This window comes from Nipponia nippon, unplaced genomic scaffold, assembly GCF_047370975.1.
Source record: "Nipponia nippon isolate SJK-2023a ecotype South Korea unplaced genomic scaffold, ASM4737097v1 scaffold_3, whole genome shotgun sequence".
In the NCBI taxonomy this organism is placed as follows: Eukaryota; Metazoa; Chordata; class Aves; order Pelecaniformes; family Threskiornithidae; genus Nipponia; species Nipponia nippon.
This window is the reverse complement of record NW_028262347.1, coordinates 65,042,084-65,058,336: the sequence shown is the minus strand read 5'-3', so window position 1 is coordinate 65,058,336 and position 16,253 is coordinate 65,042,084. Positions and strand designations below refer to the sequence as shown.

The window sequence follows — 16,253 nt, the reverse complement described above, 5'->3', positions numbered from 1 at the left end:
ATAATGCATATACCAAATGTCTGTCCTGTAAGAACTGGCCCCTGGGGTCAGTTAAAAGTAGATACTTCATTCTGTGCTTCCACTGAAAGACCGTCTGTTTTCTCTTATTTTAATGTAGTTAATAACAGAACTCTGCCAATGGTACGGCCACCGAATACACACAGTGCCTTTTAAAAGTTGAAATACTGTGCACTGTCATAAATATACTGGCTTACTTTTTCCTTTGTCTCAATTTTAAGATATTTGACCCACAGCATTTGCACTGCTAGTTTAAATGCCAATCAGGGCAACCCACATCTCAAAAATGTAAAGTTGTTCTTTCTTTTTAAACAAGCGAGCGATTTTCTTTTTGACCTGAAAATGCTGCAGACCTGCCAAAATACATGGTTTGTGGCCATCTCTTGGTGGAGCCACTGGGATGGCAATTATTTCATTGTTAGCTTATTTCATGCTTTCTCTCTGTTGGTATAAACAGCTCCATCACATCTGGACAGATGAAAATGAAGACTGAAAATCAAGTCCCAGTTAAAAAAAGCTCTATTGGCACAAGTACTCTTTGCCTAAAAAGTGATAAAGTATAATGAATTGAGGGTGCTTCCAAAACTGGAGTGTAAGACAAAATGCTAGAAGGAGCTGCACTGAAGAAATTCACGTTCTGAACAGGAGTTTCTATCTTAATGATGAAAATAAACCTCAGATACATGGAGAATAGCTTAGAAGAAATCAGAAATGCTTAACAGTGACAGCAAGACAGACACACTCACTTAGGCTGCCCAATGTTTTTCCTGTGCTGATTGACAGGGACTATTGCATAAAAGTGCCCCAAGATATTAGCAAACTGACCCTATTTAAGATAAGCTTTTGCAGTTTGATAACAGACACCTGGGATGGTAACTTCCAGCACAGCTTCAGGGAGCAGCTTTCTAACTCAGGTGCCCTTATGTCATCCTACAGAACAGCACTCCCCACCTGCAGGCTCTACAGCTGGCTCAGCAACCCCAAGAAGATGAGTGCATGCAAATGGAAAGGAAAGGTGCATAGATGGAACAAGAACACTTCCTTTCTTTCTTTCTTTTCTTTTTAAGACCAGTTTAAATGTCACCTCGCTGGCTGAGAAAAGAACATAGTCTGAGGAACTATGTTCACTTCCAAACACTATAAAATGCAAGTCCCAAAATGAAAATCATAGGAGATCTTATTTTTAGCCAAGAAAAAATAAGAAAATGTTGGAGTCAGAAGATACAGGAATTTAACTGCACAGTCTTTGTCTGAGCGGAGAAAAGAAATAATTCACTGCATGTAGTAGGGTTCATGAAAATGACAGACTGACAGCTCTGAAAAGTGAAGTCTTTCATACACGGGTACAACACAGGAAGAAGCTACGTTGCTTTTCCCGTAACGTTCTGCCACCACACATTATCATGAAGGTAGCTCAGTCTTCCAGCCGATCAATCCACAACCTGGGGGTTATTGGTAGGTGTGGGGAAGGGACTGCTTGTGAATTACCTCTGCTTCTTTGAACTCAGCTGGGAGTAAAAGGGGTGGGGAGAGAGGAGAATTCAGCAACAACTTATTTCTGTTATAACACTCGACCATGCTACGAAGACAGCCATCCTTGCTATGTGCTGAATTAAGCCTAGTGTAAACCCAAACAAAAAAAAAAAAAAACTGTCTCAAACTATTGTTTCTCCTGAAACCAGAACCAAATCTGTACCGTTTTGTTGAAATCTTTGAGCAATCCAAGCTGGAACTCTATAAAAAATATGCTTTCCAATCCCCAGTTCAAAATAACCACTTGACCAAAAGCTGATACTCCTGCGCAGGAATTATTCAGCCCAGCACAAGGGATATTTGCCCTCCAAACCAGAACCACACCATAGCTGCCCCCTACTTGCTCTTTTCCATTTCTTCCTTGCTACAGAGCTCATCTGTGCATGATGCTCAGACCCTCCCTTCCACTCTGTGACCCTGTGCTGCAGTGTCCAGTGCTGCTCTCCATACTAGAGGGAAAACAGTTAGGTACAGGAACTTTGCATCTTCCCAAGGTAAACTGTAATTTTAACTCATAATAGAAGATCACCGACTCCTTTTTCTCCTTGATTTGTCCTTTTAGATCTTCCATAGCAGATATCTGAGTGATACTAGTCTTTCAACCATCAATTGCATCCCATCAGCTTGGCTTCCCCAGCAACCTACTGGTGTCCTTCACTGTTAAAGAGATGAATTTGTTTATGTATTTTTGTACCTCTACACTGCCTGTGCAGAATTTACTACAGCTACGAGATCTTTAATACTTCCCACTCACAATTTCACTTCCTCTCCTTCCACACATTCCTTAGGGCATGGCAGGACAGGAGTGGGCCTGATACAGGCAACTGGAGACAAGCCATGCTCTATTGTGGGAAATACTGGGGACAGGGCAGGTGATCCTCTCACCAGCTTCCATGTCTCCCTGTGAGCTTGTCTCAGTCATGCAATTGTTTCCATTTCCAGATGCTGAGATGAAACAAACTCAAGCAAGCCTGGGGTCACTAAAAAAACCCCAAACCTGTTAAGGAATAATTTTTTGTCTGATCCAGAACAATCATCATTGAATCAGAAGTGATTTTAAAAGTTGCTGTTTCAATATTTCTGTTTAGTATTTATATGTAACTATCATGTTTGAGTTTTCAGAAATGACAATTTTTTTCTTTGGTGCCTGGTTTAGATAAGAAAGGGGAAGGAAAAAAGAAAAAGCAGAGTGATGTAGCCAAGTTCACACACTTAATCTTTGACAGAGGCAACAATTCAACAGAACTCTTCAGCCCAAAACTCAATCCCTTATTCCCAAGGCCATCCACCCATTCTTCCCCAAGGCTATCTTCATTAGGGTAAAAGTTAGGTTTTCAATAACAGTACAGTGATTTTTTTTGTGTTACTTCCCCCCCCCCCCCCCGAGTCCCACCAAGATTTTTCACTTGTAGCTGAAAATGGAATGACTGAAAGTATTTGGATGATTGTCTGAATAGTTATTATTACAAATAATTCTAATAACTGTCTATATTCTCTACTAAGATTTATTTTTAAATTATCATCCAGACCCAAGACTTTTTAGTTCTCTGGGAAGATAACATAAGAAAAATCAGCAGATCTATCTTCCCTTTATAGTGCTTTGCTTGTAACAATTCATTTGGCATAAAAATACTAGGAAAGCTGTGTAAAAGTAGTTATGTTAGCACTTTTTGCGTCTTGGTGTCTAAGCACTAGTTCAAACGTGAACTTTCTTGGCAACCATTATCAATGAATTAGTGGTAGACTTATGTCCTACCACACAACTGGCCACATTTCAAACACATCATCACAACGGATAATCTGGATATCTCATGACACGGCGAGAGGAAAGGAAGACAAGGAAACACAACAGCTTCTCCAAGTGTATGTTCGGAGCCTTTTATGACAAGGTGAAGGGATGGTCATGTTGACCCTATATTCGGTGCTCAAGAAGACCTGCAAAAAGGGAGTGGGGATGTTAAGTCTCATGCCAACATCTGCCACTCCTTAGGTAATTGCCATCTGTCTTCCTGCAACCTCCCTGTGAGGACAGGAGAGTGTTTGGACGGCAAGGCGAGAGAAAGACAACACTGACTTCTTGTAGCTGTGCTGACTCACTACCTAATGCCAGGCAAGAAAGGAAAATGTGCGCCTTCTCTTTACAAATGTTATTTCCTGGCTTGAAGTCGGTGGCAACCTATTGCATCTCCAACATCACCTTCTTGAGTCAAATTAGTACTTTCATCTGAAAAGGAGAAGTGAGCAAGCCCTTTTTATTTGCTTGGAACTGGAGGAGGAAAAAGATCTAAAATCAACAACAAATCTAAAATATTTTTGTCACTCCAGGAGCCAGACACACTCTCCAAAAGCACCTTTCAACTAGAAAATATCTAAGAGGATACTTCCCATGCTTCTGTAAAAAGTATGATTTTTTGGTACGTCAGTGAACTGTATATCTCCGAATTTGCTTCTATGGAAAAAACAAGCACACCATCTTAAATGGTGTATTGATTTATTTAAGATGTCTATTACATCTTAAATAAATACTAAACATTTCATCTTAAATAAATTGATTTAAGATGTATATTACATTTTAAATAGTGTATTACCTGAGGAGAAATAGTTCCTTCCAGGTCAAGTGTGGGAGAGTAATCAGCTGGCAAGTGTCAGAGTTTCATGTTCTCCTGTTTCTCTTCCTTTTCACCCCCTTTTTATAAAGACATGGAACTACTACTACATAAGCAAGCTGTGTGTGCTAAAACATACAACTGGAGAGAAACAGGACTTGCCATTTTGCCCATTTGAGAAGTTTAGCTATCTTAGTCATAAAAATGTAACCTTGGAAACAGCAGCTTCCTGTAGAAAATAAACTATTATCAGAAATACGAATGCTAAGAGGTCATTTCTACAGGGTAGAGATTTTATATACTTAGCTAAGTCCAGTCAAAGGCAATACATTCATAACTCACATATATATGCATATGTATGTGCATATATACACCTATACATATGTCCTCATCATCCAACTAATTAACTTGTTTACCCACAGAACTCATGAGCTCCATACAGAGCTCTATTTAATGCAGCTGAGGAAAACACTTCCACCATCAATACTTCTGTAGTCTTCACAAATACTAATCCATATTATTATACGAATTGCACAATTTGTCTTGTTCAGACAAACTCAGTGTATTCAGAAACCACAAAGCTTAAGTACATAAGCATGTCCATGTAAAAGCTAATAATAGGGTGATGAATGTCACTGAAAGCAAACATTAGTATGGTATTAATAGAAATGGATGTTTCTAAAGACTGTATAAAACAACTTGCTCAACTGTAAGGAAAGGAAAAAAACTTTCCATATACAGCAGTAGACAATTTATAAATAAACTTGGGGGGGGACACACAGGGTGTTGCTGCACTGCAATTCAACCTAAAATATTTACATTTCTTATACCTATTGTTCTTCAAAATGGTATATTATATAGTTAATGAAAAGTAATTTAAAGTACAGATGAATGAATTCCATTAACTCCAAAAGAACCTAATTAAGAAACTCATTCCCCAAACACACCAATCCACAGAATTACATCTTAAAGGTCATATGCCCCATGGGACCATAAATACAGATTCAGGTCAACTGAAACATTCTGTTCATTTATGTTGATTAGCTATAACGGTTTCATTTAAACACAAAACTAAATATCAGTCTTCTCAAATCAGGAGCATAGATAGGCTAGTTTACCATATTGAATTTTACCTGATGGACTTTTGATTAGCATGGACCAGAAGTGCACATTCAGGGCATTATTAAATAATAATCCAAATGAGCCTTGCAGAAAAGCTATGCACACTATTTAGTTGGAACAAACTACAAAAGATTCTACAGAGATGTTATGAGGTCCTCTCAAAATTATTCCACTCACATAAAAAAAATATGTAATTTCAGTAACAGAGAATTATTTTCTTTCCTTTTTTAGCTGCAAAATGGCTGAACAGTACAAGGAAATTGTATTACTTTCTACCAGACAAATAGCATTTGACTTTTCCACAAGAATACAGAAGATCACCTAGCTATTGAATAATTCCTGTTGTAAAGAAAAGGGCATGCTTTCTGGAAATTTTTAAAACTTGTAGACATTCATTACATAAATAGTTAATTTAATATTTATGGGTTTTGAGTCTACCCATCTGTGAGAATACATCCATCCCATGGTACACCAGGTTACACATCAGAATCAGAACCACTCTTTTTACAGGAATAGGTCTTAGAAAGTCAACATCATGCTAGATAAGCTGTTTATAAGGTGAAGTAATTTTTAACACCACACACCCCACTGCTCTAAGTTTCTTACTAAAGAAAAGGTATGCATTTGTTTCTCCCCTATGCCTGAACTACAGCATTTTGGGGATTCTAAAAGTGTTACCATCACCACCACCACCTCCCCCACCACCAAAAAAAAAAAAAAAGAAGAAAAAATCCCCACCAAAACCTAAAAACACAGTGCTTTGACAGGAAAGAATGAGAAGGGCCTATTTTTTTAAAATCCCTTTCATTCCACCACTTGTTCAAACCCACAGAAGCAAAGCCACATGTACCTATTCTGAGATTACCAGCAGAACCTGATCTACTTCCATTCACCAAGAGAACACACTTGGCTTTTGATGAAGCTGTGACTTCCTCCTCTCACCCCTATTAATCATCCAGCAACAGGCAAGAGGATGCCAGCCAACTCACTTGGAGCACAGCTGGTTTTCCTAAGAAACGTGCCTCTGCCTCAAGTCACCCAGGAAAGAAAACGGGCAGAGTGAGCTGGGGTCCTGCCCTTGGCACTCCTGCACAGCAGCACCCTGATAACACTTCTGCCATGCCACCGGGTTGATTCAACTGGGAAGACAGACTTTTAAATTACACATGCCCTAATATATCAATTATTTATGAACCGCGTGAACCATTTCTTATGCTTTCTGTCTGCATAGAAAAAGGAAAAAATAATAGAATCCAGCGATAAATTTCTGATAGATCTTTCAGAACACAGCCCACACCAGCCTACACACATACAGATTTTAATATGATTCAGTAAACAGAAAAGGAAATCTTCTACTGCCCCTCCCTTGCAAAAAATAAACTTTAGAAAAAAAAAAAAAATCACACTACTCTGGGGCATGTTTGCAGTGACAGATTAATGTATTACCTATCTCCTAGAGAAGAAATAAACACGCAAAATTAATTAAATGTTCCAGTGTTTAGAACAATTGGAAAAAGGAAAACAGCAACCAGAGGAGAAAAAGAAATTAACCTTACTTTTGAGATCTCACTGGCAGAGCTTGGAAATGATACATTAAAAATAAGTGTTTTTCACAGCATTTATCTACTTAAAACATAAGAATTGCCACAACAGAGCAGAATCATCCAGCCTCTTCTGATGCACAAATTTCAGTGCTTCACAAAAGTCCACTGCTATTTTAAGGCAAAGCTCTTGCTAAGCTCTTTACCTAAAAAAATACTCCTAAAAATATAAACTCCACCACATGTTTTTTCTTCCGTTTGATGAGTATTATCCCAGATAAGCCATGTTAACCCAACTGTACTAAACCCTTTTGCACTTTCTTACCTCACACTTGATTCAGCAAGGCTTGAGCATTTTGCTGTATAAAGGCTAGACCCACACATACATTTAAACACGTGCCGAAGCACCAGGTAGACTCCTGGTCTTCATTTTCTTTCTCCTTCACCATGCTAGCTGTAGTTCTCTCGCACTTTACACTTCCAAGCACAGTGGATTCTCTGATAGTAATTATCCCACTAAACAGAAGCCCACATGCTATACAGGAAAAACTGACAAGGAAAAGATAAGACTCAATTCCCTATAATTCATCTAACGGAGAAAAGGGAGAAGATATATATAAGCATTTTCAACCTTAACCATGCATTTGGACAATAGCTCACTCTAACATTTTCTCCCTTATGCCTTGTCGCCTACTATTCTTTATTTGACTCTTGTCCTATAGACAACACCCATATTCAACCTAACCCACAAAGCTGATTCTGCTTGGCATTTGGATTTCCAAAAGCAAAAATTTATTTCCTATTACTCCTTTGCTATTCACACAGGTTTTATATGCATACCTTGCTGCAATCACTACTCTGTAAACTCTGTAAAAGAGTATAAACTATTTACCAATAAGGTGATACTTTGTTTTCATTTATGCAGATTTTGTAATTAAAAAAAAAAAAAAATCACAGCATATCCACAGTGCTTATTTCACTTGTAAAAGGACAGTAAGAACTAAGTCAATTATGTTTTATTTTTCAAATTGTAATTTTTTTCCCAGAACTCCTTTGCATCAACCACACAACGCAAATGTACTCTCACATGTACATCATTCTCATCTCAGCTGAACATCCAGCTGGAAAATGCAAGTCTTCACCTTCCTTTTAAAAGAGCCTCAATTAAAAATACAACATTTGTATTTACTTACACACCCCGTATAAACATTTTAAATGGATCACACTACAGTTCTACTGTCTCTGCAACAAAGACCATATGTGCCTAATAATTTTGGCTGCCCCAAATTCCCAGGCATATCCTGCTGCAGAAAACCTGAAATTTATCTAAGACAGGCTGTATCCATCACCAGGTCTCGGCAGAATCTGCCCTGCTGTTCAGTACTAACTGGAAGTCAGGCTCTTTCTATGTTGTTCCACAAAAACAGGAACATTTGAATCTCAAAGCCATCACAATCCAAATCACATTTCCCTAATACCTCATGGGTTCTTATTTTAATTTGCCAGACACATTAATTGGCAGCCACAGTGCAGCAGCATGTTTAATCTATTTTTACAAATTTTAAGATACAGAATATCTTACAAATTACTTTGGGGCTCATGAGTCTCTCTCTCTCCCTGCCTTATCCTGACAGCTGATATCAAATGAGACATTCAAATGAACGGTATCAAAACTTGGAGGTAATTTTCCAAGGGATATCCCTCAACTTGGAAACAATACCCATGCTCCCAGACCCACAGCTTACTTAGTGTTCTGTGTAAGCTTATCTCAACTTTTTTCTAGAGGCTGGCTTAGACACTGAATCAGTGAGACAAGTTATTTGTATTACTTTCTGTTCCTCCGCAAAGTACAGCAAATATGATCCAGGGATAAGGCATACTGAATTGGAAATCTTTCCTTGTTTGCAAAATAACAATGAGGAACTTGAAGCTTTCTGAAATTTCACAGAATCACAGAATGGTTAAGATTGGAAGGGACCTCTGGAGGTCATCATCTCCAACCCCCCTGTGCAAGCAGGAGCCACCTAGAGCAGGCTGCCCAGGCTGTCCAGGCAGCTTTTGATTATCTCCACGGACGGAGACTCCACAACCTCCCTGGGCAACCTGTGCCAGTGCTCAGTCATCCCTACAATAAAAACATTTTTCTTGATATTCAGAGAGAACCTCCTATGTTTCAGTTTGTGCCCATTGCCTCTTGTCCTGTCACTGTGCACTGTGGAAAGGAGCCTGGTTCTGTCTTCTTTAGACCCTTCTTTGAGATACCTATAAACATTGATGAAGTCACACCTGGGCCTTCTCTTCACCAGGCTAAACAGACCTAGCTCTGTCAGCCTTTCCCCATAGGAGGAATGCTGCTTAGTAATCTTCATCACCCTTCCCTGGACTCTCTCCAGTAGCTCCACATCTCTCTTGTACTGGGGAGCCCAGAACTGCACACAGCACTCCAGGTGTCGCCTTGCCAGTGCTTAGCAGAGAGTAAGGATCACCCCCCTCGACCTGCTGGCAACACTCCTAATGCAGCCCAGGATACTGTTAGCCGCCTTTGCCACAAGTGCACATTGCTGGCTCATGGGCAGCTGGGTGTCCACCAGAACCCCCAGGTCCTTTTCTACAAAGCTGAAATTTGCTCTTGAAATTATTCAATCAGTTTTCCCAAATAACTCTTGGTTTGTTAAACATTTTATATGCCATCTATTGCACATGCTCAGTCTTTAGAACAGAGAAGTGTTGGTGGGTTTTCTTTTAGCACATACCATTGACTTTCTTCCATGATAGAGTAAGAATCATTCTTGGAATCAAGCTTCTGCTCTGCGAATGCCTGGATTTATAGCTCTGAAATTTTTTATTTTCCAATGTGTATTTCAAATTCATTTCTTTGATAGTCCTAACTTGTTTGAAAAGATGTCCATCATAAGAGTGGCAAGGCAAGAAGACAAAAGGGATGTCAACACAAAGCAAAACATGTCTTTTTTGACTGAATAGTAAAAAAGCATTTCTGAAGACAAACTACACTGCCTGAGTTGACATATTAAGTTGGGGTTTGGTTTTTTGTTGGGGTTGGGAAAGGGAGGGGGTTCATTTGGGGTGGTTTTCATAATACGGCATGTTTTCATAAACAGGATGAATTAGAAGATACCAACATACAATGGTACAATGGTATGAGCGTTTTTAAGTGCCAGTTCACCACATTTTAAAGAAGACTCCATCTTCAATGCAACTGCAGCCAATGTCACACCACTCCTCTGGGGCACTACTTCCCTGTTTTGATCAGTTGTATCTGGAGATATGGCTTATGGCTGAGTTTGTTCACAGTATGTTTTTGATTAAAACCAAAGGATGGAAAGCTCTCATCTGTTTCCAGGGATAGTGCCTGGTGCTTAATTTCAGACCTGCCTGTTGCTATGGATTTGTCTGGCAAGCTGGACTCTTGGCTGAACCTGGTCACCATCACCAGACATGCCCTGCTCATGTTACTCAGGTACTGTGGAACTGTGCCTTTGCTGGTGAGGCTGCCGCCCTATGCCTGCCACGCTGTCACCTGAGGTCCCACTTCCCATTTGTCACTGGATTTTATTGCCCCGTCTTGTGGTTGAAAGACACACAGGGTAACAGCAAAAAAACTATGGAACTTTGAAAGCAGAAAAAAGCCAGATACTCACACAGTGAAGGAATCAGGGGGAGCTGAGACTCTCCTCAGGTCAGCAGACTGCACTTTATGGATACTATAGGCAGCAGGAAATGAGTGGCCAGGAGAAAGGCAGCACACGGTGTAGACAGACAAGGAAAAAGGTGGGAGGAGAGGGAGAGAGAGAAAGAGAGAAAGAGTGGAAGAGAAGAAAGAAAGAGAAAGACATACAACATTTAAACAGAAACAAAAGGAATGTGTCACATAAAAGTTGAATGAAGAGACATGCAGAGCTCCAAGTTCACACTAGGAAGCCAAGAGCAACAGAAGACATGCAAATGGAGAAAAACACTGCTACATGGCACAAAGGAGCTTTCTAAAGACATGAGTGAGGAGGACCAGTGACAAGCTAGGCACACGGCTATACAAGGAAGGCGAGGACACCCAGGATTTGTTCCACAGGCACTAAAAAATTTCAAGGCAGCAGACTTTGGAAGCAGGTCCAGAAATGCAAACAAACATCAAAGCCAAGATCTGAATGGATGGAATTCTCTCCAAAGGTTGGCCAACTTTAGTTAACGTTTAAGAGAAAAAAAAATACCCTTACTGGAGATTTTGTATCCACAATGACAAATTGCTGTCTCCATTCTTCTTTCATGTACCTTAGGGAAACATGCATTTTACATATAGTGACTCCCAAGATTGACTCTCTTTTAGTGTTTATACTCAGATGGTCCCTTTGTTTCTCTAAAGTGTATGGAATATGGTTTTTTCTATAAGCTCTTCCCTCTTCATTCTCTTCCATCATACAGGACATTCTTCCTCAACCCAAACTAAAAGCCACTGAAAGAAAAATACCATCTTTTGAGGTTCAGAAAGTGATCATTAACTGAAACTTACTGAGCAGCATACTGAACTGTAGTTTCTAATCAGAAAATGACTCCTGGAAAATTGAACCACAGCTTCTCTTCTTATTCCACACGCATTTTGCTTATAGCTCACAAGAACCACATTCTTGGCTTGATCACGGAAAACCAAGCTATACGTTGTCTCTTTCACATGTTACCATGATCAATAGTGGAGAACAGGAATGAGAACTTAGCCAGCAAGTCTTTTAAGGGAAACAAAATAAGAACCAAATAAGAACCTAATTCACTCTCTTGCAGAAAAACTGAGTTTGCTGATCTGGCTGTAGCAAAAATTTGCTTTTGCTGGTACAAACAGAAAAGACATATGAGAAGAAAAGAAACCCACATTTTTTTTCCCCTCAGCCCCACTATCTGCCTCGCTTCAATCCGTAACCAAGTATGAACAGTATCACCTTATCCTGTCTATTCCTTGCACCTAAAAAGTTGCTTCTGGCTTGAAACACTTTATTGAATTGTTATCTCCATTGTAAAGCAATGCATTGTAGGATGAGGAAGAGATTATGCCTGCCTTTTATGTTTGGACTGCCTCCATTAGAAACAAATTAGAAGCACTGTAACTGTATTCACCAAGTAATGACTTTACTGCACTATGCTTCAACTCAAAATTTTAAAGTTATCAGAAGAGTACAAACCATAAACAGGTCATCCTCACCTACTCCAGAGTACTAAGATAACCTGTATGTCACATCAAAATTGCTTAACTTTCCAAAAGAAAATATTAAAAAAATGAATGCTTGATGAACAGTAAGAAGAAAGATCACTAGTTGCAGCAAATAGGCCATGAATAGTTTGGGACAATTAATATACTAAGAAATTTGTTTGTAGGCAATTCAGCAGTGAAAGATGAAATAACTGAATAAAATATTAATTGCCAGTAATTCACCCAGCTATGACAAAATGCAGCACATTATATTTACTTGTTCCCTAATAGCTTGAATGAAGCTTTTTGCACTGCTGCTGTCAACAGGGAAGGGAGGCTCCTTCAGTTTAAGTAGCCCCACAGAACTACCAGATTTTTATTCCTTAGTTTGATTCCATGGCCAATTTTTTTTTTTTTTTTTAAAAGACTAGGAAGTTTTACACTGTCAAAAGTGCTGCTGAATTTTTTCCCACACCTTGAAAAAGGCAAACTATTCAGTAACAAATAAAACAAGGACTCTCAACATATAGGAGTTTCAACCTTGAAGGTCTGTGTAGAACCACATGAGGCAGTTTCTGTGCTAGAAGCACAACAGTGGGAAAATGTAGGGAAAAACAGGTCAAACAAGGTCAGATCCCTTTTTCTCATATACAAGTGTCCTCTCAGAGCATCTACAGGTTTTGAAGGAGAACAGCTGCAATCAGGGAGATGGGCGACTCTTACATTCAGAAAAGAGTCATGTTTCTAAAGCTCTTCCACTCCCAAGTGAGAGAAGCATGAAATCTCTGTTCTTCTCACTCAACTACATTACACATGGGCTCTTCAATTTTAAAATTGTATTATTCCCTGGAAACTCAAGTGCATCCACAAGGCAAGCAACAAACTCACTATCCTCTAAACCCACTCTCCAGAACAAAGGAGAACAGAGTAAGAAAACAGAAACACAGTGTAAGACTTCTTCAAATTAAGTCTTTCTCTACTTATGACACTGGACTAGCTAAAACTCAAAAAAACATTCCTACTGCTACCCTTATCTAGCAATAATATCGAAGCCGACAATAATACAACTCTGCATTACGGTGATGTGAGACAATTTATTAATTACTTTCCTGGGAAGGAGCTTAAGAACAGCTATCTAACAATTAGTGGGATAGCTCCAGACCTACTTACTTATCTCACACATCTAATATTCAGATGACAGTTGTAAGAGAACAATCTATCGTGTTCAATCAAATATAAGGCTTTCTGGGAGATTTCAATGGAATAGGGAGATATATTCCAGATATCAAGTTAAGAACTGTAGATAAACACATTTAATTGAAAATTTTCTCTCTTGTGAAATACTGCAAATCAGCATCTTATTGAATGAACTTCTTAATAATGCTAACTGCTTCCTAGAGTTTAACCTTTAATATGCCATTTACTTTTTATCACTCCAGGAGATTCAACTCCTCTCTCTCATTCCCCTTCAATACTTGAGAGCAAAGTACGTACACACACAGATATATAGGTGTCAATGTAGATATAAAGATATACACACACCATTTCTGATATGTGAGGCTGAGACTAGAGTCCCTGACAGATCATTTGTATTTTCCCAAGACATAGGTCTGCAGGCAAATATCTCAGCCAAATCAAAGGATTGATAGCAATGTAGTCTACCATAGCACACTGAAATCAAGCTAAACCACAAACAAGATCCTCTTGACAACTGGCATATATTATGAATCTGTATTTCCCTACCACAGTTTAAATTCAGATCTCAAAATTCAAGCCTAACCATGCTAATTATCAGATCAAAATACTAGGAATTTTCATTTTAAATTTGATTAGCCTCCCTCAGTGTAGAAAAAAACATGTCCCAGGATTGCTCTCTGCTCGATTCTAGCTTTCACAAACAATTGAGTTGTGGTTGGATGAAATTGGGCATTGCCCACAGGCAAGAGTCTGCTATTCTTCACGACTCAAGAGAGATGAGTATACCTTATGTATTTTCCAGGCAAATAGGAATTGCACATTACAGATATGGGCTTCTACTGAAGTTTAAAGCATTAGTCTCAGTAAGAGAACACAGAGTGCTAAATTTGAACAGTAAGATGTTCAAAGTAACCAGGGAGGCTTTGATTACATGAACAGATTGACAACCAGAGGATGCCAAGAAGCTCTAAAGGACTGGAGTCAAAGTTTGAAGTGAAGCAATATCTTCCAGTAGATGATACAGTTGAAAGACACAGACAACCTTTAAGATACCTGAAGAGAAAAGGTGTGCCTGAAACCTTGTCTGTTTTTTCAAGTTATAGGAGTTAGTCTAATGAAAGATATTACATCTCTTCATAAACCTTGTGTCACCATTACAGCTGCAACAGCAAAATCCCCTACCCACCTCCCCCGAAAAATGAAATCCTCAGTGCATAGATGTTTGAATGAGATGTGGATCCTCAATAACTTTAGGCCTTTAGCTCAGTATCTTTGTAGAGGGGACAGACTGGTTTGCTTTACTTTAAGAATACCTGATGAAAAACAGCAAAAGCACCTACCATGTCACTCACTTTAGCAGTGATGAAGGCCTTCTCTATGAGAAGTACAACAATCAGCTCTACGAAATAATCTAAATTATTTTATTGGACAGGCATTTTCACAGATGAAAATTTAAAATTTTTTTTGGTGTTAAAATATCTCTGCAGTGCTTAAAAATAAGGTTTAATTATGAAAAGGAATGTTAGTCCTGTCTTCTCTCCTTCACATGTTCCTGGTTTCCAGTTATCTCAGCTTTTCTCTATTCATCTTTAGACTACTCATTTCTCATTTGGGTTTTCATACTGGAGCAGGATTCCCTACAAAGTGGAAATAGCCCTTACTGGACCTCCAGGTCCTTCTCCATAAACAGTCCCAGGCAGCATGCTCCCACAACAGAGACTACAAGATGTCCTGAGTAATTCTTGATTACGGCAATTTGTTACAGGATCTCCAATCCAGCTTAAAAAGCAAATCAATAAAGTTGAGAAAATGAATCAAAATAACTTCAAAGGCAAATGGCATACATATGCAGAACTGTCAGAAGCCAAGAGGCACACTGCTGAGCCTGCACAAACCTCTAAATAAATGAAAGATACAGCACTTTTCTAAAAGCAAGACAGAGGGTAACCCAGAAGATAAAAGAAAATCAGGTAAGTATTTACAATATGATGGAAAGGGAGTTCAGAAGGTGTGAATTTTTTTTTATTTTCTTTTTTTTTTTTTAAAATGCGCTGCAAGTCCAGTACATGCAAAATCCATGACTGAATATGCTGCCCCAAATGGGCCTCCTGCCGTTAGGACATGCACATATCCAACTCACTCATTCAGCAAAGGCATGGATGTTCTCCTCTTGCTCTTCTGCACCATGTTGGCTTGGTTCCTTAAGGAGATTCGAATGAGTGAGGGAGCCAATCGACAAGGTTCACCGTCCACTTGCATGGGAATAGACTTGTATGTTAAAAGTGTCACCTCACGGCACTGATGCAACCTCTCTCCATGACCACCCACCTGGAGAGCAGCCTGGAGGGGAAAAAAAAAAGCAAAGAAAACAAACAACAAAAAGAAGCACAAACCAAAAAGCACACAAAACAAAACAACCCACAAGCAACAAAAAGACCCCAAAAACAAACAGGAAAGACAAAGAAAAGACACCTCAGAACAGATAGTTGAGGCAGTTAAATCCAAAATGTGGCTTTGCTGACAGCGTCCATTACACAGCGTTCCATGTGTAAAGGCATTCTAACAAGTCACAATGAATGTATTTTCACTCCAAAATTGCAAAGCAGGACTTAAAATTTCACAAGGAAACATGGTGGGCAACAAACAGATATCTTAACTGTATGCATTGTATGTCTCATTGCCTTGGTATACGTCAAGCATATTACACACACATACAAATATGTATACTCACACGTGCATGCACAAATGAATGCCTGTGTTTATTCTTAAAGTTTTCAATTTGTTTTGGTTGGTTTGTTTTTACACTAACAGTAATGCTACTAATTATTTGCTCTTTAAAACAACCACCCTAACTGGGTACATCTGTGAGACAAAAATGATTTCTCCTTCCTGAACAGAATACAGTCCTTAATGGAAATTAGATAAATCTAAAATCCGTATTACCAAAGTTTACACAGCAACTCAACCTCGAGACGAGACAGTCTGAAAAGAGCAAGCAGAAGGACCTTGCTAAAACCAATTAAATATCATGTTCAAGAATTC

At 39.0% G+C, this 16,253-nt stretch overlaps 1 protein-coding gene across 6 annotated transcripts in view; it reads right to left on the bottom strand.

Annotated features, from left to right (window-relative positions):
* Nucleotides 1–16,253, bottom strand: part of DGKI (diacylglycerol kinase iota) — a 227,515-nt gene that overhangs the window by 81,088 nt on the left and 130,174 nt on the right. For all 6 annotated transcript variants that reach the window (XM_087765034.1, XM_087765035.1, XM_087765040.1 and 3 more), the window contains one exon: nucleotides 15,352–15,551. In XM_087765034.1, coding sequence (XP_087621160.1) covers nucleotides 15,352–15,551 — 200 coding nt within the window. The remainder of the gene's footprint in view (nucleotides 1–15,351; nucleotides 15,552–16,253) is intronic.